The sequence below is a fragment of the Cydia amplana genome, chromosome 22 (genome assembly GCF_948474715.1).
Source record: "Cydia amplana chromosome 22, ilCydAmpl1.1, whole genome shotgun sequence".
NCBI lineage: Eukaryota > Metazoa > Arthropoda > Insecta > Lepidoptera > Tortricidae > Cydia > Cydia amplana.
This window is the reverse complement of record NC_086090.1, coordinates 6,355,145-6,378,304: the sequence shown is the minus strand read 5'-3', so window position 1 is coordinate 6,378,304 and position 23,160 is coordinate 6,355,145. Positions and strand designations below refer to the sequence as shown.

Below are 23,160 nucleotides of genomic sequence, written 5' to 3'. Positions count from 1 at the left end.
ACACGTTATATAAAACTACTTGAAGTCGCTTCACCGCCATTTTGCATCGTTCCGTGTCGCGAGACGTTTCTCTTAAAAAATGGTGACTTGTTCAGTATTATCGTGTAAAAGGTGATCTGATAGCTCAAATTCGCAACAAGATTGCGTTTCCTATCATAAATAAGTATTTATACTAACTATTAAATGTATATTGAAGTACAATCTCCATTTAAAGAAAAAACCGTTGCGATACATAAACGACAGAAAAATGTAAACATGAATACAGTGGTACGGGGACGAATCGGTCTTAAAGCCGGCCACACACACTAGGTTATAACCGATGGTTATGCCTGCACAGTTGACTTGTGCAGGCATAACTGAACGTGTGTATGACATGACTCCTTGCCTGCGCAAGCAAACTCCTTGCCTGCGCAAGCAAAATTGAAAATATCAAAATTTATATTTTTTGCCTGTCGGTTGTGCTTGCGCACTTCGCTTGCGCAGGCATAACTGAACGTGTGTGGCTGGCAGGCTTGATAGGCTTCAGTTATCCAGTGATTGCCGAGGGGATAGGTCGCAAGTCACTGTGCAACACTGTCGTCTCGCAAACAAAATGCAATTGTAGAGGATTTTTAGTAGATTTTTTAGGGTTCCGTAACCAAAGGGTAAAACGGGACCCTATTACTAAGACTCCACTGTCCGTCCGTCCGTCTGTCACTAGGCTGTATCTCATGAACTATGCTAGTTAGACTGTTGAAATGTTCACAGATGATCTATTTCTGTTGCCTCTAGTACAGCGGTTCTCAATCTTTTTTTTTGACGGAACCCTTTTGGAAAGCGAAATACTTGATGGAACCCTACAATAAAACAATAATTTTTAGAAGTGTATTTTTTTATTAATAAGCATAATAATTATGCTTATTTTATTATTCTAAATTCTTGCGGAACCCCTGCAGGGGTGTCGCGGAACCCTAGGGTTCCGCGGAACACACTTTGAGAATGGCTGCTCTAGTACAACAAATACTAAAAAACCGGCCAAGTGCGAGTCGGAGTGGGGCGGGGCTCCCATGATTTTTTTTCCGTTTTTATAGATAATGGTACGGTACCCTTCGTGCGCGAGTCCCACTCGCACTTGGCCAGTTTTATTATTTTTTAAGTGTGGAGTGGATTCATGGTTTGTATGCGTGTATGGCTGACGAAATATAAACCTAATAGCGCTATTGCGTCGACGTCAACGACCGCTATGATGGTTTGAACTGAGAGTTTGTGCAGGTTTGTCGTTACGTGTGTGTGCCCTATGGAACTCGGTCGTGCCTGTTGGTTTTGCTTGCACAAGCAAAACCAACACGCAAAACCTAGTGTGTGTGGCCAGCTTAAGGGATGTGACAAAGTCAAAAAAGCGACTCAACATTTGATGATTGAATGAATCATTGATTCATTCAATCACTGCAGTTTGTTTAATATAGCTGATCAAGCAAATAATGTCAGTAAAAAAAAGGCGCGAAATTCAAATCTATATATATAAACGTGAAAGACCTGACTGACTGACTTAAATCAACGCCCAGCCCAAACCGCTGGGACTAGAAAGTCCAAATTTGGCAAGTAGGTTCCTTATAAGGTCTAGGGGTCCACTAAGAAAGGATTTTTCAAAATTCATCCCCTAAAGGGGTGAAATGGGGGTCCAAAATTTAAAAAAACTCCTGCGCGTGCGAAGCCGCGGGCAAAAGCTAGTCTATTAGTAAAATTGATCATTCGTGAGAAAAAAACAGATTATTTTCTGGCGATTTTTAATGATGTCTAACTTTGCACTTGCTTCGTACAGTCAATTTCTAAAATTGATAAGAAAAAGATAATAAACAAACGTGTTGATGCATATCAAAATACCTTCGGTTCGCAGAAAATGATAACGGAACGGCTTCATAATAGATTGGAAAAAATATCAAGGTAGACTGAACCAAATTTTTGGAGAACTTTGATCATTTTGAGAAACAACAAATAGTGAATTTTTTTGAGACTATTGCCTCGTAAAGGTCCCGTACTTGTACATTTATACAAGTAGGTACAAATTCCATTTGAGTTTTGAATTTTTCTTGAAATATGTAAAAGAAAGTTCCAAATTCAAAAGCAAAAGTATAGCTCTGCTTTAGTGAGATCTCTCGAATGTAGCCTATCTGTCTGGCTAGTGAGTGTCATAGCCCTACAGTACGAATAAAGTAACTAGCAAAAAAAATTGTTTATAATACTAGCCAAAATGCACAAGCCAGGATTTGAACCCACAACACCCATCCACCACCACTTGGAAATGGGGAAAGCTCTAAACATTTTATTATATTGCATTATTGCATGCATAGCACCATTAATTTTATAACAATATAAATCATGATGCATTCAAACAATGTCGCATTACTATCAGGAATCCTTTGAGGAAGTTATGATAACATTATTATACACATAATGCTCCTGTATTGTTTACTAATTGTATGTATGTCTAGTTTAATAGCATGTCTGCTATTATACCGAGGTACCTAATTATATTCTAGCAAGCACGGTAATTATGGTTGCCATCAACAAAAACGTCTTTAAAAATATTTTTATTACAAAAATTACTAGTGGACATTCTCTTGGCACCAAAATGGTCTGTTTTATTTGGACTTTTAATAATCCTGCCCACACTGTAACTAGGAAACCATGGAAACCTGGATGGTTGTGCTTTAGAATATTGTAACAAAAGTATTATATCTAGGAAGACCCAGGTTTGCTCAGAAAACAAAAATACTCAAAAATGCACGTTTTCCCAGAGATAAGACCTAGTTAGATCGATTTTTCGCCCCCGAAAACCCCCATATATGTATAACAAATTGAATTGAATTGAATAACATCCATGAAAGTTATATTTTGAAGAAAGCCTAAGCAAATAATTAACCCAAGTTGAGACATTTTTCATCTATATTTATATAATGTTGTAAAAATTATGAATATCTTATAATATCCAATTTTCCATGTCCATTAAATTAAAACTTGTGAGATCAATAAGAATAGCAAATCAGGTTTTGCAAGTTGCTGTAAATGTAGATACTATTATTATGTAGAATGCATATTATCCGTAACTGGTTATTTGAGACATCCTATGCGAGAACTGTAATTTGCTCCTGCTACTGACATTTTTAAAGTAACACTGTAAGTTAGGTGACAATGCAATATCATAGTTTGCAACAGGTACAGTCACCAGCAATAATATGTTACACAATGAAGGCCGCAAAAATATCAATAAGTGTGTGTCACATATTTTTGCGGCTTTCAAAGAGTAACATAATATTGCCGGTGACTGTACCATCTAGCTGATCTGATTTAGACTGGAGGTGGCCTTAGGGCTTGTTAGAATTGTCTCAACGACTATTAGAGTGCAGTCAGTGATAAAAGTGTGGTATCAAAACTTAACTTTTGACAAAAAACATATTCGGATGCTTTTGAATATCAAAATTAAATGTTCACGTCTGATAAACCAAAGCCCGAACCATAAAAACTGTTGTCTATTATCTCACTGGGTATGGTTATGGATTGATTGCGTTAAAGACATTCAATAAAGTTTAGAGGCTTTTTCACTACATGGGCTGTATTATTAACTCAGTAATTGTTCAACAAAACTAGTATTTTCCAATAGCACTTTTAAATTCATAGGTTTAAATTTACTATGACACCTATAATGAGTGTTACTAATGCTTTGTTAGTAAACATTCCTCAAAGTCCATTAACTGGGTATAACACTCTAGAGTAGGTAGACCAGTTGTATGAGTCAGACCATTTATGCCGAGATTTCATTGCCTCCTGACCGTATGACTCAGCTTACTAAACTAATAAACAAAGGATAAAATGTCAATTTATCTCATTTCTCATACTAGGTACTTGATAAGCGCATTATGCAGTCATTGTTGTTGTATTGGCGTACAGCCAATGGCACGTAAATCATGCACAGGCATTGTGTTGTGCTAAACAAGGAAGTAGTAGCGCACTGATACATGCAATTAGCCCTTATTACCTTGATATGTTCACGAACGATGCGTGACGTAGGTATTTAGCGTGTTACGAGTAAAGTTATCACGTACTAAATAACTTCGACTTAACGAAAACAATGGAACGTTCTCAAAGTTCTAGTTATTATACGAATATCGAACTTGACCACTGACTGTCATTGTCAGTCATCGATAAAACATCCGGCCGGAACGAAAAACACTTGGCAAATGCGAATTGGCCAGCTTTTGCTTTATAATCAATGCAATACAACACAAGATAAAAAAAGAAATCGTAATAAATGAACGTTCAAATATAGAAACACCTTCACTTACGTTTTTTAAACCGCGAACTCTTGTACACTTTATTACACTGTCCAGTTTTAACACATGTTTTGATTGAGTTTGGTGAAATCACTGCTGCGTGAAATTACGATTGTATTTTGCGACAGAAAACAATTGAATAGAAAAGAAAAGACGTGTGCGGGCTGGTAGTGGCTGGATGAAATTCTTCCGCTGTCTGCTGTCGGTCGGTCGGTCGACTGTCAGTTTTCTGTCGATCGGTAGATGGCGTTCAATGACAATTCACCATAGACAACTACAGTATTAAGCGAGACCCGAATTAATTCTCCCATTCACTATACAAATGAATCAGCTGTCAAAAAGATAAAATGGGTAAATTCGATTTTTTATGTTCGTTTAAAAAGAGGTTTAGGTATATTAAATTGAAAGAATTATAAACTTTAAGAATGAGAAACTTGTAACGCTGTCTATACTTTAAGATTTCAGCCTAATTATTTTAGTATCATAGGCAAGTATGAAAACATACTTGAATATTCTTTTTAATGAAATAAAAAATAAACTATGTTTCTAGAACAATTCTATAATTTTAGTGTGTAAAGATATAATTTGTTCGGCAAAGTAGAAATCACCGTGGCAGAATACAATATTCCATAGTTCACTGAAAAAAAAAAACATTGGGTCTCGAATAATACTATAAACTCCACTGATTGAGTTCGCAGCGCCATCTAGCACAACATTGAGAAAGCGCAAAGCTTTCCGTCTCACTCGCTCTCATGAGCTCCGTGCGGCCGAACGGTTCAATGACTCTACCGACCAGTTTCTATTTTCTCTCTGGTTCTGTCGTCGGGTCGGCCTGCAAGCCGCAAGGGGTCTTTGTTTGCGTTTCACGTTCGTGTCGCACGGTATAGTCAGCGGCCGCGGCTCCATCGTATCGTATCCGAGACGGAATGTGCCCTCATAAGTGGAAGTGCGGGTCTCGCTCCTCTCGGTGTATGTGAGATGTGGTACAGAGTGCCGGAGTGGCGCCGTCGTCGAGTGCAAGCTGTGGCGGTGCAAGTGCAGTGAAGTGCAGTGTGCGTGGTGCGTGCGCGTGCAGCGAGCGGCTCGGCCCGGCCACGGCGAGCGAGCGCGGAGGCGGAGGCGGCGGTGGCGGGACCCGCGCGGCCATGACCGGTGACATGCCTCTGGGGAGCGCGCACGCGTTCGGGCGGGCGCTGCTGCGCGACGGGGCGCTGCCGCCGCTGGAGCCCGGGCCGCCGGCGCCGCCCGCTGCCGCCGCGCAGCCGCCCGACAAGCGGCCGCCGGCGGCAGCAGCCAGCCCCGAACAGGTCATGAAACTCTACATGAACAAACTGACCCCTTACGAACACCGCGAGATATTCGATTACCCCCAAGTGTACTTCATAGGCGCCAATGCGAAGAAGCGCCCGGGACTGGTAGGCTTCCCGAACAATTGTGAATACGACAACGAACAGGGCTCTTACATACACATCCCGCACGATCACATCGCGTACCGGTACGAGGTGTTGAAGGTGATCGGGAAGGGCAGCTTCGGCCAGGTGATGAAGGCGTACGATCACAAGAAGAGAGAGAACTGCGCGCTGAAGATGGTGCGCAACGAGAAACGCTTCCACAGACAGGCTCAGGAGGAGATTCGCATACTGGAGCACCTCAGAGAACAAGATAAAGACAACACAATGAACGTTATCCATATGTTCGACTCCTTCACCTTCCGCAACCACACTTGCATCACATTCGAGCTGCTCTCGATAAACTTATACGAGTTGATACGAAAAAACAAGTTCCAAGGTTTCTCCTTGCAGCTTGTCCGCAAGTTTTCGCACAGTCTCCTGCAGTGTCTTCATGCTCTAAACAAGAACAGGATCATACACTGCGACATGAAGCCCGAGAACGTTCTGCTGAAGCAACAGGGACGCTCCGGAATCAAGGTTAGTAAACATCAAAACAATAGACAACATTGTTTTCTTTTTGCAACATTTTTATGGGTCCGAGGGTCCGCCTACGTCCCTACGGCCTAAATCAATACGCTTTATTTTATGAACTCCTGCATTTAGGGTGCGTGCGATCGCGATCAGCTGGCCGCACGCCACACCCGACCGCCCGACATCACATAACATAACCTATAACCGTTACGAACGACGAGATGAAACAGAGACTTCGTAACTCAGATTACATTCAATAACATTTGCGTATACTTTAGTTACATTCGGAGAAACGTGTCCGCATTGTGATAAGCTTTTATTACGTATCTTATTGCCGCGATGGGCCGATAAACGTTATCTGAACGGTCGAGTCGCCCGAACTCTGCGTTCTATTTTCAAACGGCCCGATACATTCGGTAACTCGGTCTCTCCCCATGTGACGTGATGCTATTTACGTCAACACATCCGCGTAGACGTTTAAAAACAAAGTTTAACAAATGAAACGCGACCCAATGTCATTGTTGCTGCATTCAACGAAATGAACGCAAAAACTCGAGCCTTGACGTTCACCAGGTAATTTTGTGAACAAAAACTCTTGACCTCAACTATGATGAGACCTGAAACTATAAATTTATTTTTCGTAATTGCCAGTTTAAGGTGGCAAAATCCACCAAAAATTAACACGGAGTAGGTGACGTCAAATTATTATTTATTTTCATTTGCAATTTCACAGCAATTTTGTTCACCGCGATGACATAGTTAAATGACGTTAATTGATTGCAAAATAAAATGACGTATAAAAAGCAAATTGTCAATATGTACCTACATGAACGCACGTATTATACGTGGCTTGCGTAGCTGTTAGATTTATAATAACGTGGATATCATGTTTATTCAGGTGAGACCTAGATCGCTGTGTGATTCTATGCAACAGGTTTCAGCCGATAAGATAAAATGCTTCATTGGGTACTGTTTGTGGCTATGCGCATGCGTCTAACGGGACTTGACACGCCACTTAACTATACTTGGATTTTCTCTCTCATTGTCTAGGTTAACACTTGTCTATGGTCTGAGATGAAACTGCTTTTAGGTTTATCTGTGATTCTTAAAAAGTTATCTCGAATACCTTAATAGTCTTTGGTTTCATAACGTGCTTGCTTTACGTGTGCCTTTGTAAAATGTAATATCTTAATTAAGAATAATATTACCACTGTGACTAACCGCGCTACTTAGCTCTTTCGCAATAACGGTACATTTTAAAAATACCAGTTTTGAATTGACTATTTGGACATACAACAACATAAAGTAAGGATAATATGTAATAAAATATGCGAACCGTGTTAGGTGCAATGCACTCTACATTTGAGGCTTTGGCCGTGAGATAAACGCCGGAGCATTTTATTTTTTAAACGACTCATCAGGTTTTATCGGACGCGCGGCGGGCCTATTACATTTTTAAAAAGTCCATTGCGAATGTTGCGATTCGAAAAGGTCATAGTCAAAGTTACAAGTTTTTTTAGTGCAAGGGTATATTACAGGTCTGCCGCGTACAATATCGTGTCAGATCGAAAGCAGTCAACGTTAGCTATTTCTGCCATGCCATGTCGGCATTTTGCCTGTGCCTCCGCGGTCCGTCTGTCACGCAAGGCTTTAAACTTTCAAACTAATCCCTGAGGCCTACTTAAACGTAACGTAAGTTTTCTCCAATATGCTCGGAAATGTTCACCTTATTGAATCAAAAATAGTACAGGAAGTTCTACGTTATTGTCAAACTCTAATTTAAAAAAATCAAACTATCGCTGTCCTGTTCTAGCGGACGGGAATGAAAAAAACACTACAGTAATAACTTATTACTGTAGTGTTTTTTACTTTTTAAAAATAAAAAACGCAAACAGCCAATTATTAAAGCCGCGAGCCGCGTCTACACGACCCGATCAGCTACCATTTCAAGCTATAGGATAGAGTGAGATAGTAAGATAAACGACCTTACTTGTCTCGTTCTTACAAGACCGTTGTGCTCGTGTATGATCGTGCGAATACTGCTTAATAAAATCAAAGATTATTTTTATATTTTTTAAGGATCTCATCCGTGTACATAAAGTTTATATAGTTTGTCAAAGGACTTTCTCATTTCAAACATAGACAGAGAGAATCATACTATCTTTGTCTTACACTAGTACTAGTACCCAAAAGAAAACTATGGGTATAGTTTTCCTGGTTCTTACTGACTGACAAATTGGTTTGACCAACTATATTGCACAATTATATTGAATGAACGAATATTGAATGGTACTGAATGGCAGAATAACTTTGTGCCCTTAACTTTTAAAAATAAATTTTAGAGGGAAATTGTTTTTGACATTTTTGATGTGAAGGTTCGATTTGAGTCATGCTTGATGCTTAAATAATTATTATTTTACCTTATTTCCTCGCATGTTTGGAGAAAAGCACTATATATGCCTCGGCAGGAATAGCAATTCGTGGATTCGTCTTCTTTGTCGAAACTCATCCACAAATTGCTCTTTCCCGGCCTCTGCAATAATGTACTATTTCATGTCGTGAAATTTAATCCAACACGGTAAACTGTTTTCAGAATATCACCGATCATTGTTTGTTTGACAGACCAGAGTCAACAATTCATTGCAAACGGATAACTATTGCATGTCTGTTGAATTAAAACTATCGGAAATGTGTAGAACGAGACCGGTCTAGCTTAATAAATACTTTATTCAACCCTAAGACAGGATATTAATTTTACTCCTAACTGACTTACGAACTAATTCAATTAAAGTCGGTTTTCAATTTCATCGACTTCCAGGGGTCGCACTTACTTTAAAGATGAAACGTTTTGTGACACCGAAATAGTAAAACCGTTAGCAAAAAGATAAACAGCTAAAAGCCTAAGATCGACACAACCCGTATGAAAATAATCACCGAAACCAACATAGAAACAAGGTGTTTTACAGTCGCCGCAGGATATGAACCGGCCTCGAGCGACCATCTGTACTAACTTACCAACCCGTCCCGTTTCATTCCCATTGCATGCACTTGCACTAGTTTAAATTAATCCCGGGATCCGTGACAACTATGTGTAATGAAAGAGCTCTTTTATATTGGTCCACCTGAGCTTTCCACTCGCTCATTCTATGTAGGCTATTGTAATGACACCCCAGGTAGCTTTTAAATAAAACCGGGTCCAAACAGGGTCCCGGCAAAAACTGGCACACCCGTAGACAATTCGCGAACTTTTTAAACGGCTTAAACGACAAGCAATTAATGATCAAATCATAGATTAAGGTCGGAGTAAGTGGAACAATTGTGTAGACAAAAAATAGAGTAATTGTTAATTAATAAAGGCTTTGTTTAATGCCGGCAATTTCACTGCAAAGACAGCGTAAGTGTTATGTTCGTTGATTTATTTGAGTCCAAGCTGTGTATTTTTTGTTTTTATAGGTACCTCGAGCATTTAGCCGGGATTTATATGTTTTTAACCTGTCTCCATTTGGATGGTTATAAATGCTAAACAAATAAAAAAAAACTAATATTTATTAAATAAACTAAATAAATGCTAAACAAATAATAAAAAAACTAATATTTATTAAATAAACTAAATAAGGTTTATCATACATATTTAAATAGGTACCTATTAATTTGAAATTACGTGTTAATAAGCTAGATATTTTCGCAGCTACGTGTACCCGTACCCGGGAGAGTTGTGTTAATTTGAGAAGGTCCAGATTACAAGGTTGTATCTTCTTATTTTCTTTGTTAATTGACACACTTTGAAGCTGCTCGCTCTAGGCGTTTATTTGGCTCGAAAGACCGCTTTGTTTTGGGTAAAGAAATTGGGCGAAGAAATAATTTTAGGGCGGCTATACGCTGGGTTTGTAATCAGTTTCTTTGTAAGCGTCATGATACGATGACTGCGTTCTCATGTATTATTTATTCAGCTTCAAAAAGCAATTGCAAATATAACATCACCTACTACACGAATACTAAAGGCTACGATAACACGATACACGACACTACGATAACTAAAGGCTTCGTCACACAGGCGCGTCGCTTTTACATATAAAACGCTCGCGCCCCGCTCACGCGCCGCCCGGAAAACGCGCCTGTGTGACGAAGCTTTAACTGTTGAATTTTGTTGCACCACAGTTGCTATGCTCCTTCAGATCTAAACTCATCGCAATTAATTTGTTTAAAAAAACTGTTTAATTATCCTGTCCTCGGATTTCCTCTACAAATTGTCTATTTTAAACCTTCCTTGTAAACAGTTTTGCAAACATCCACGAAAGACAAACTCATAAATTTGAAGTACCCACCTCACATCTTGAATAAACATTTAAAGAAAATAATTCAGGTTTATTACAAGAGTGTAGGTAATAAAAACGAATAAAGTTAATGCATATCTTTACAGACGCCACGCGCCATCAGATATATCGGAGTGGCCACGGTGTTCACAAATATCTGATCAAAGCCTGTATAATCAAGAAGTTAAAGTACATCAGATATTTTTGAGCACATTGGCTGCTCGGATATAATTCTGTGGCCCTAGTGAAAAAGGGTACAACCTTCGCGCGGCGCAGTTGAAAAAAGGGCGTAGGTTCCACGTAACACTTATCTTATACCTTTAAATGAGCAATTCTTGTATATTTATTTATTTATATATATATTTCGGCGATCTCGGAAACGGCTGTAACGATTTCGATGAAATTTGGTATATGGTGGTTTTCGGGGGCAAAAAAATAAAAATCGACCTAGCTAGGTCTTATCTCTGGGAAAACGCTCATTTTTGAGTTTTTATATGTTTACCGAGCAAAGCTCGGTCTCCCAGATATTGCCCTTTTATACGTGAGCTACGCGAGGCCTGTACGCTTAAGGCTTCGTCACACAGGCACGTTTTCCGGGCGCGGCATGAGCGGGGCGCCTGTGTGCCGAAGCCTTTAATCACAAGGGCCACAGAATTTTCTGGTAGTCCCATGTTATTAAACATAACTAGGTACATACGCATGGCGTCCGTTGGCTCGTTGGGTGGACGACATCCGGAAGATTGCGGGTCACTTCTGGATGAGATTAGCTCAGGACCGGGACAAGTGGCGTACTAGAAGAGAGGCCTGTGCTCAGCAGTGGGCGATAAAGTGCTGATATGATGATGATGATGATGAGGTACATACATATTAGATATGAGACAGCCAGTAAAGGCTTCGTCACACAGGCGCGTTTTCCGGGCGGGGCGTGAGCGTTTTATATGTAAAAGCGGCGTGCCCCGCTCACGCCCCGCCCGGAAATCGCGCCTGTGTGACGAAGCCTTAAGTGGAGCGTAGGTACTTATATGTTTATTTACATTTACTCTAAACGGCCCCATTACTTAATACAGTTACGCCAAAGATAATGTGAATCGTGAAGTAACTAATCACCATGGCAATGCAGTTTTGTAACAATGCCTCTTAATATGAGGTTAAACAAAGTGTTCATATGTATATATGCATATAACTACACTTAGTTGAGGGTTTTATATATTTTGCGTTACTCGGGAATCATTTACTTTCCAAGAGAAAATGAAATGTATACACCGTGTTTTTATTGAATTCCGTTAACTTCGGGGTATGGTTAAGTACGTTTATAATAATAATAAAGCCATTTATTCCCACAAAAACATAAAATTCTGACAAAAACAATTATAAGTAAGTAACTAAAATCTACAAAAGATAAAATATAACATATTAATTCATCTTTAAGTGATTCTAAAAAAACACTTAACTAATCATAACTTACTCAATAGGTACTCATATCATGCAAGTAATTATTATTATTGGTTCATTTTATTTTAACAATCTAATTATAAATTATTGATTAAGTAAAAAAAATTAATGATTAAACATTATATGTACTATATTAGGTATATGTGCATATTTTTATAAGTACGTTTAAGATAACTAAATGGCATAGTTAATTTTCAAAAAAATAATTATTATTTTTTTCTTTTTTTACAAAAAAAAATAAGTTTAAAAAGTAATTAAATGTAGCATATATGTAGCGTTGTTGTAACACGGGCATTACATTTAACTCAACCAAACAATTGAAATCTGTGACATATCAATGTCATTTCGAACATCGATTGACCGAGATTGTACTTAAGTTTAGTGTGGCAAATGTATGAACTCATTCTAAACACTAATCAATATGTAAACCAGCCCTAAGGCCGCTTGTAGGAGAGGCCTTATAGGAAAAAAATAAATTATTGATTATCTCCGAAATGGAGTTAATCAGAATATCGGTGACTTTGAGCAAGTTACTTAGTTTTAAGCTCCGGAATGCACCCTTGAAATTAACGGAAATAAAAAAAAACACGGTGTATATGTTACAGTTGTATTGTACTTGTACATCTACCTAAAGGCTTCGACACACAGGTGCGATTTCCGGGCGGGGCGTGAGCGTTTTATATGTAAAAGCGGCGCGCACCGCTCACGACCCGCCCGGATAACACGCCTGTGTGACGAAGCCTTTAGTCCACCACAACTATCCATTCCGATAAACATGTAATCATTTATTTTCATTTATTATTCCAGTAAACAATTTAAGGCCGTGCATCGAAAAATAACAGGATCTTAGAAAGGTGGCAGTGGCTAGCCCCGGAAACAAACAGTAGTGATTTTCGGATATATGTTTCTTGACTATATGATAAGACATTTCGTAGTAGTCGAAACACGAATGCTTAAAATTTTCTCGATAGAAAATAAATCCAAACTTACGTGTTCATTTTTCGGTTTTAGCTTCGTGCAACTAGAAAACACATCCATATCCAGCACAATCCACCTTACAGCAAAGGTTTTCATCTCGTCTTAACTTTCAAAGAACTAAATATTAACTTATTATCCTTTACCGATGGATTTATTATCGATTTTTGATTTTATGAATTCAACAGCAAACGCCCATTTTACGCAGTTCGGTTTCTCTTTCTGTCATGCGTCAAAGTCATAAATGCATTCTTTATGCCAGTAATGTTAGATGGCCGTCGTGCCTCAAAGAGGTAAGACCTATGTCACTTCGCGCAGCGCTCCGAATTACGTAAAATTTTAATATCCAATAAACGTTGAGTCGTAACTCCATTGAGTAGTAACGGAATCGGAGGTAAACCTATGATGGTGCCTTCTTACAGGCCTATACGTTACGCATGTGTGCGTGTTTGCTTAGCTACGTCATGCTACGTCGAAATCTATATTCTTTGTCAGTTACAACGGGTTAGGAAATTTCGACAGATATTGAAATGTATCGGTAGCTGTTTGGTATTTAGCCATCAGAATCTAACCGTAACTTTTTGCTTTATTTTTGTTTGAAAATAAAATATCTATAAGAATATATTTTTTGCTTTTTTTCTATTGTAATGATAAAAATAAATCTAGTATGTTTCATGCTCAAATAATTTAAAATAATTGAATAAATATTAAAAACTAATTGATATTATTCGTTTTAATTATTATATTATTAAGTTTGTTTGAATAACATATTTTATTTCAATAATACGAAAAGTTATTATATTTAAGTACCACTAAAAAAGGTCTCTACTTACAAAAACTCACTTGCACGGGCCGGGGTTCGAACCCGTGACCTCCGGTTTGAAAGTCGCACGCCACTACAATTTCACATAAGTAATTAACAATGACATGATACCGTGGAAAAAGTGAATATTACAATGTACTGTGTTACTATCATTTTATAGTTTATTTTGGCTTGACAAGGAGGAATGAGAAAAACGTGCAAAGCGAGAGGATTAAATCTCTCTGTCCCTTTCTTAAAGTAGCCAATCCTAATTATGACATCTGTTTTGATATTAATTCTTTGAACATAATTTGTCGATGTTCTTTTTTATATCATCGAGAAAGATTTTTATTAAAAAAATGTGTTGAATTTATATGTTTTATTTATGTTTTTTTGGCATAAATTTCATTACTTTTGACAAATTTTGATTGTGATGCTGATGACAAACGATTTGATGTGATGTGTGAAACGAACCATGTGATCAACGATTTATCTAATAAAACTTCATTTAGTCGAAAAAAATAGTTGTCTACTACCGGGTGGAAAAAAATTATGGGCCCTGGAGGGAAAGTGCCTTAAAACCTTACGTTTGCTCATTTTACTTAAATGAAACATTATTGTTTTTTAAAGAAACAACTGCATTCAAAGATTTTTGAAGTGAAAACTTTAGCGGCGCTAGGCACTTTTTGAGGTGGGGAAAAAATGATAAACTCGAGACAGCGTAAGGCGATCATGTGACCGTAAGGTTTAGATGGCCAATCATTTAGATGGCATTTAAATCAATAAAGAAAAACTCAATGACATTACATGAAAAAGGTTATAATCTTGTACGGGCTGAAATACGAGGATCTCACAGTATTATAACTTTATATCACTCAAATATAATTCAATAAAGCTACATCTTGATGAAATCGCTAATAAAAGTGAACTCTAGTACTGGTGAATAAAACTCAAAATATCATGACCAAATATATTTAGACGCGAGGTCTGCAAGGTAACTTTACAATTTCTATTCGAATTTTAAACAATTAACGCTATAAATTTGAATTTCGAATTTTAAACAAGCTCACTGACCAGCAATTTCGGAACCAAAAGTTTTCAATAGAAAGGAGGATGGGTCAGTTATACATAGTGCTGCAGACATTTTGGGCTAGTCATTGAGTTTTCACTTCTGTCGGCACTCCCGGAATGCAACACGTTGTTTTTTTTTAAATTCGCTTAGTCGCGCCCGGGAATCGAACCTACCTTTTCCACACTGTATAAAAGAACACAAATGCTTTTCTTCTGGTAACTTAAATGTTCTATCTATCTTGGTGATATGTCAATGCAATCAAATAATCTGAAAAAATAATAATAACCCAATTTATGAATTCCGTTCCTTCAGAAAAATGCGAAATATACGTACAATTTTTAGGGATATCGTACTTTTCCCAGAGACAAATTTAGTTGGCTAAGACACATTTCCACTGATTTGGGGTCTGTACTAAAAATCTAACATAATATGATAAGGACTTAATCGTTTTAAGCTCAAGAGTGAGTTTTCCAAAAGCTTTTTCTAAAAATTATGTCTTTATTAACGTTAGGAGTGCACTGCAGCATGTCAAATGTATGCCAAAATGTCAAGGGAGAGAACAATAAATTAAGTTTAAATTCCACTTCCACTCATCAGCAAAGTGATATAAGTATATCAGCAGTTTAAAGTTATTTTAGATTACAAAATTAGCGCATCAAAAAAATCAAAGTGCATAGAAAAAAAGTCTCCTGAGTCATAATAAAATTGATGTCTCTTGGGTCACTAGAAAAGTCACCAGGGAGAACGATGACCCAAATCACATTTAAAAGAAAATGTAAATTTTGTGTACTACCTACGAACATTTTTCAAAAAACTATGTTTTTATAACATATTAGACCCAGGATAGATCTAATACCTCTTTTCATACCCCGGATAAAATGGTCGGCGACTAAAAAAGTAACTGAAACGTTACGTTATTAGGTTCACGATGCCGCGTTGTACCCTTGCCTTCGTTGCGATATGTTTGGTAAGTCAGGAGACTTAAAAATGATTATGGGACATATTAACAAATATTTTTTTGAATATATATTAATTTTAGCGGACTTTAATAATTTACCAGTTAAATTAGATGTAAATACCTTTTTAGTTAATCGTTAATATGATATATTAGTAGCAGTAATACACTTTATTGTACAAAAAGACACATAAAACATGAAAAAACACACATCCTTCGTATATGGTAGAATATATTTTTCACACTTATAAGTAAAAACCAAAACCGATACGCGATTGGGATACGCTCTTTTTGTATGGGATAAAAAAAAAATCTCCTGGGTCACCAAGAAAAATCGACATATTAAAATAATTCAGTTCGTTTTTAAGTTCTAGTCAGATTGACTTTTTGGTTATTTGAGATAAATTACAATAACGCTTAGATTTGAAAAACATGATTTTCTATTTTGTTGCGATCGACCCGGGTAATAAAAATACGGCGAATTTGAACTTTTGTTTGTTGTCGTTGTAAAATGTATTAAAAAATAATGTAGGCACCCCTGACAATTGAAATTCAAAATTATCCAGAAAAAGCGGCCAAGTGCGAGTCGGACTCGCCCATGAAGGGTTCGGTATTTAGGGGATTTATGACGTATTAAAAAAAACTACTTACTTACTAGATCTTGTTCAAACCAATTTTCGGTGGAAGTTTGCATGGTAATGTACATCATATATTTTTTTTAGTTTTATCATTCTCTTATTTTAGAAGTTACAGGGGGGGGACACACACATTTTACCACTTTGGAAGTGTCTCTTGAGTTTCAGTTGTTCTAAGTATGGGAAACCCCCAAAAAAAAATTTTTTTTTTCTATTTTTGTGTGAAAATATAATGCGGTTCACAGAATACATCTACTTACCAAGTTTCAACAGTATAGTTCTTATAGTTTCGGAAAAAAGTGACTGTGACATACGGACGGACAGACGGACAGACAGACAGACAGACATGACGAATCTATAAGGGTTCAGTTTTTTGCCATTTGGCTACGGAACCCTAAAAATGAGTGTTTCAAAAAGGCACCCTGTATTCCTTACATAGCTAAATAATCTCTTATTCAATAAAACATATAATTACTAAACACTGTGATTTATTTCAAATAAATGCAAATCGATCGGATAAAAGATATTAATACCTACCTATACAACAATGAATACGAGTACAGTCAGCTGCAATAATATGTTACACACCGAAGGCCGTTTTGCGGTATATGTTAGATCTTATTTGTAGAGCCATAAGAGCGTGTCACATATTTTTGCGGCCGTCGAAGAGTAACATATTATTGCAGGTGACTGTACCTATGAAAAATTCGAGGGTTAAAAAGCATTTCAACCAAAGCATTTATAATAATAACGACCATGGACGCCTGCAACCCCAGGGTTATTGTAACCCCATAACAATAAGGTTGAAATTTGCATTTAGTGACCGCAAAGTCAGGTGAGCGTAATCAAGTAAATCTGTTTTCATCATATTTTATCAAAAATAATCTCTTTTCTGTTCTTGTGCTATTTTCTTATTATCAATACTCTTAACTTATATGCTATATACGCTGCTGCTTCTATGATGTTAACATCTTCCAAAACAACAATAAATATGCAGGTTTATGAATTAATTATTTTATTGTTTGCTATTATGAACAAGTAACAACGCCATCTGTTTCAATTTTTTCCGAATTTAAGTTTCTGGCCGACCGCAGCGACCACGTATAATGGTAGTTAACTTCTGTAACGTTAGATGGTGCTAAAAGGTCACACAAACTTCACGTGCGGCGCGAAGCGTTTCCATGTGTGCGTGTTAGCGGGGAGGGAAGAACTAGCGGGCGTGGTTTACGAAGCGCCAGACGCGGCTGCAGTAGGCCCTTAATGTCATATGCATATCTGCATAAATGGCTACTTACAGCTAGGGCGACGTGAAATAGTTCCTTTTACACCACATGTCAATTGCCAATTCCTTGGGGATCTTTGAAACACATTTGTTCCATTAACATCATTTGCGGATTATTTTTTACAAAAAAATATAAGGTTTAATAAATCAATGTGAAGCAGGCAACCAAAATTTTTTATTTTTTATTTCTTTATTCAAACCCGCAAAATAGGCATGATGCCACAGTAAATTGATTATAACGTTACTAATGCTAATTATCGTGCTAGCAATAAAATACGTAATATCACGTGTGAAACGCCTGTTAAAGCTGAATCACTAAACCTGTAAATTTTTTACCTTTCCGCAATACTGTATGGTTTAAATTGTTTGACATAGAGTTTTTATAAAAATAATCCATACCAATATCGATCCTATTGTCTTGAAAAGAAGATCTAAATCGTTATTTAAGTTTTTAAAGATAATTTATTGTCATTGGCGCTTAAGACATGAAGATATATTAGAAATCGGTAAAAATGACGTAGATAAACGGCAAATATCCTAATCTTCCGGATTGATGATTATTATGAATCATTTCGTAATGATAATTATACTGATTATGATACCTACAGAAGGCGGTGATCTTGGACACGGCGCGGATAGTCCGCCGGTTCCTCTCTATGCGGCCCGGACCACCGGCAGCTTGGGCCTTGCCCCGCTGCCGGCGGCACCCTAGGTTAGGTTTTTTATAATGTGTTTATATGTATTTTTTATTGTTTTGTAAGTGTTTTTATATTTTACTTTCATATTCATATTATAAAAACCCTAGCCTAAGAAGGATGATGAATAAATAGATAATTATACTGAACAATATTACCTACTAAAAGCTAGATGCATGCTTTGCATTGTTGTGTGAATCGTGCAGCGATTTCAATGTACTTCATACAAAATGTATGGGAGAATTGCTATAATACCCACGATGTCCAATTAAAATATGATGGTCACATAGCGATTGAGAGTGACATAGACTAACTATATTTCGATGATTCCCAAAAAGGAAGAGAAAAATAACAAATTGCTATTCTGAATGTCATAATATCCGTTTCTCCATTTAAAATGGTTTTTACCCGCCTATTGTCTATGCGTCACGACGTCACAGTTCCATAGTTCGTTTTAATTAGAGGCCGCAGGGCCATTCTTTTTGTTCCCTTGGACTTGACTTGGCCCTGGCCTCACCAGTTATCTACCCAATGTCACTCCATTGTCATAAAGCTATCGACAATCTGTCTCCCGGTGCCAGGAGTTCCCATGTTTCTAACTAGTGGGCACTAGTCTCCATCCACAGGCAAGGAGGGCACGTATTTTGATTTTTACTTATACAAGTAGGTAACTAAAGAGAAGGAAGAGCACTTTTTTTTTCATTTTTATGGTACAAAGAGGGATCTGTTAGCAACATTGAAGGATTCTATATTTAAAATAATAAGAACATTGTTATTTCGTTGCCATAGCGGCGATTCATTAATTTTCTTTCCTACAAAGATGTATGTTTTGTGATTTTCTAAATAAAACTAGATTTTTCCTTCTGAAGATATTTAATTTAAAATCTACAGTCCATAACAACTCTCCACCTATGAAAGCCATGACCTTTTCAGGATCGACGCAAAAAAGGTCGTGAAGCACGGCTACTACTGGTAGGTACGGTATTAGTAGAATAGAATATACAGTGTAAACTCTATATAGCGACACTCAAGGGACCGGACACTTTTTGACGTTATAGAGAGTTTTCGTTAAATAGAGAGAAATTAATATTAAAGTAAACCAACTATAGTTCGTTTTTTTAGCATTAGAAAGAACTAGAAAGAAGGTAAGCGATTTTGACATGTCTTTTAATTGAAAAACACTTTTTAAAAATCAATAACTATTACTTATGAAAGCAGAAGACTATAAAAGATCGTATTAGTTTCATAATTGTTACATATTTACCGTAACTTATTTTTAAAATGTGTTTTTCAATTAAAAGACACATCAAGATTTTTACCTTATTTCTAATGCTAAAAAAACGAACTATAGAGGCAAAAATGTCGACGTTATAGGGAGTGAAACGTTATATCGAGTGACGTTATAAGGAGTTTACACTGTATATATATATATGTTTATTCTTAAACACAAACGAGACGATTATATTTATATATAATAATTTTTAAGAAAAAAAAACCGACTTCTATGCGGCCCGGTGAAAGATTATTGTAGATGGTGCGCTATGTAGAAAAGGAGGTAAAACCACCCACTTTTCTAGTAGCATTTAGCTTCTGTAAGGCTCGCAGTTCTAACCTAACCTAACCCACTTTTTTCGGTTCTGTGAGGATAGCAGTTCAAACCTAACCTAACCCACTTAACGGCGCATGCGGTGCGGTGTACGGGGGTTTGAGCGGGAGGGGTTTGGCCTCACCATACTTTATACCTACATTTTATGGTAGGTAATCATAGTAGTTAGTTTAGTTTAGGTATCATAGTGGTTTTCCGGGTCAAGGTCCGGGTCTGTGTCCGAGTCCGGGTCTAGTCCAGGTCCGAGTCCGAGTCCGAGTCCAGGTCCGGGTCCGGGTCCGAACCGGATCCGGGTACGAGGCCGGATCTGGATCCGAGTCCGGGTCCCAGTCCAAGTCAAAGTCGAAATCCGAAATCACCAAACATGTACTATGCGTCGTTGAAGAGTTCTGTTCTGATCATCATCAACAGTTCCAGTTCATCAAATGCGACAGTTTTTTAATGTTAATGCTTTATTTTATGATGAAAATACAGAGAATTCTATACGTGTGCCTTTAAGATTTGAGGAGTTCCCTCGATTTCTCATGGATCCCATGTTCAGAACTTGAGCTTGACATAAATATGGCTTAAAAACCTAACTTGCTTAACAAACATAACGAAAAGGAAAAATCGCCAAACGCGAGCTATGCGTCGTTAAAGAGTTTCGTTCTGGTCATCATCAGCAGTTACACTTCCTCAAATGTTACTTTTTAAATGTATATGCTTGATTTGTTGATTAAAACACAACAATCACTATACCGATGTATGCCTTTAAGATTTGAGGAGTTCCCTCGATTCCTTATGAATCTCATCATCAGAACTCGAGCTTGACAGAAATGTGGCTTAAAAACTAAACTTGCTTAACAAACATAACGAAGAGGACAAATCGCCAAACGTGAACTATGGGTCGTTGAAGAGTTCTGTTCTGATCATCATCAGCAGTTCCACTTCATCAAATGCGACAGTTTTTAATAAAAATGCTTGATTTTCTGATGAAAATACAAAAATCTCTATACGCACGCCTTTAAGATTTGAGGAGTTCCCTCGATTCCTCATGGATCCCATCATCTGAACTCGAGCTTGACAAAAATGTGGCTTAAAAACTTAACTTGCTTAACAAACATAACGAAGAGGACAAATCGCCAAACGTGAACTATGCGTCGTTGAAGAGTTCTGTTCTGATCATCATCAGCAGTTCCACTTCATCAACTGTCACGTTTCTGAATGTATATGCTTGATTTGTTGATAAAAACACAAAAATCACTATATGTATGCCTTTAAGATTTGAGGAGTTCCCTCGATTCCTCATGGATCCCATCATCAGAACTGGGTTTTGACAAAAACGGGACCAATCTGTATGCATATACATACAATCAAAAAAAGAATTTTCAAAATCGGTCCAGTAATGACGGAGATATGAAGTAACAAACATAAAAAAAAATAAAAAAAATAAACATACAACCGAATTGATAACCTCCTTCTTTGAGATTTGGAAGTCGGTTAAAAATTGATCCAGCTTTGATGATTCATTTGAAGACAAGTCGCATTTCCCTAAAGTGCAATCTAATTTGAACCTTAAATCGGAATGCTAAAGTTTAAATTATGTGTTCGATAATAATACTAGCCTTAAAAAGGGTAATAATAAGGACAATCTTCAACCGCCCGACGATTTAAGGGACCTCAACGTGCTTATTTGCAGTTACCGATCGCTAACTACACAATCAATATAAAAGCCACTTAGCGATATGATGATAGGCCTTGTCACACCAGGTGTTTCACCTCGCTATAAGTACCCCTGCAGGATTCCTAGCATTACGTATGTGCAATGACTCGTTACTCTATAGACTTCCTATGGCTGATTAGCAGGAAATGGTCATTACTCGAGCATTTAAAAAATTCAGACACCATGACAATCTCCATTGAAAAAGACATATGATTTGTGTAGCTGATTGTAATAAAGGATCTTTTGGATGGTGTTTACGTTCGGATAGATTAGGAATCAGAAAAATGGCTCGGCATGGGATATTCGTAAAATAATAGCGAAACTGCTGCATTTATGGTCTCTTTTCCCTTAACACAATTGAAAAAACTCGTCGTTATGGCTATAGAAGTTTGTACGGAAGTTAGAAGTAGCCCTGACAGTTATGACCGGTACACACCGTGTAATTATCAGGCGTGATTGATTACTTATAGGATGTATAAATGTGTAATTTGCTTTACAATTAGTTGAATCGTTTACACTTTACAGCATTAAGCGTTACAAAAGAGTTTAAGGTACTGCTGGTTTGTGAATGTGGATGATTATTTAGCTTTAAGTAACAAATATTGTACACCATTAAGATGGTAGGCTATGGTTTTAGTACCTATGAAATGTAACACCTTCAGCGACAGTTCGCGAGCGAGACAGGAGACAGAGCGTCTCTGACTACTGTCTCTGTTTCGCTCGCGAACTGTCGCTTATATGTTGCCTATCGTCAAGTGACGGTCGCGGTCTCCGGTCGCGGTCTTCTGTCTCGGTCGCTTGTCTCTGTCGCGGCCCGAACCTCCACCTTTAGAAGCGACGGGAGAGCTTGAATGGTCTTCCCCACGTTGACCTTATGTCAACAATCAGTGTTACTTTTAACTTTAATCGCAACATTGATTGATACCTCACCAGTCATCACACTTCACCTCTTCAACATCAATCACATCAACTATAAAAAAACAAACAAATACATCAAGGTCACTTTCACATTTTCTACTAGATTTCATCACCCGTTCCAAAACGAATTTATTACAAGTAATTTGTATTTGTTGCAATTAGAACGCAAATTGGGGAGTTACCCGCGGGCCTAAGGCGGTTCTCGATTGAATTGAATTTTCAAAGAGCTTCGCTTAACCTATTAAGAAACTTAGGCAACTGGGCTCACAATGTTGTGAGCGCGACATTAGATGGATACATAAGTCTGAACTCCAAATAGGTTGTAAGGAACATAAGGTTCAAAATGTACTAGAAACGGGAAGGAGGCGAGTAGGTACAAGAGTTGTCGTGAATAGACGGTGGTTAAGTGATGGTTCATAAGAAATGTACCTAAATGTATCCAACAACGTAGGAATAGGTTATGTTACGATACCTATAATACCGGGTAAATTTTGTGCTCAATTTTATTGAAGTGAAAACTT

General features: G+C 37.5%; 2 protein-coding genes across 2 annotated transcripts in view; one reads left to right on the top strand and one right to left on the bottom strand.

Moving 5' to 3' along the window:
* Window positions 1–23,160, bottom strand: part of LOC134658314 (protein lethal(2)essential for life-like) — a 224,229-nt gene that overhangs the window by 195,234 nt on the left and 5,835 nt on the right. The window lies entirely within an intron of this gene.
* Window positions 4,929–23,160, top strand: part of LOC134658510 (dual specificity tyrosine-phosphorylation-regulated kinase 2) — a 208,626-nt gene continuing 190,394 nt past the window's right edge. The window contains exon 1 of the mRNA XM_063514195.1: window positions 4,929–6,238. Within this exon, the coding sequence (XP_063370265.1) occupies window positions 5,456–6,238 (783 nt within the window). The 5' untranslated portion in view covers window positions 4,929–5,455. The remainder of the gene's footprint in view (window positions 6,239–23,160) is intronic.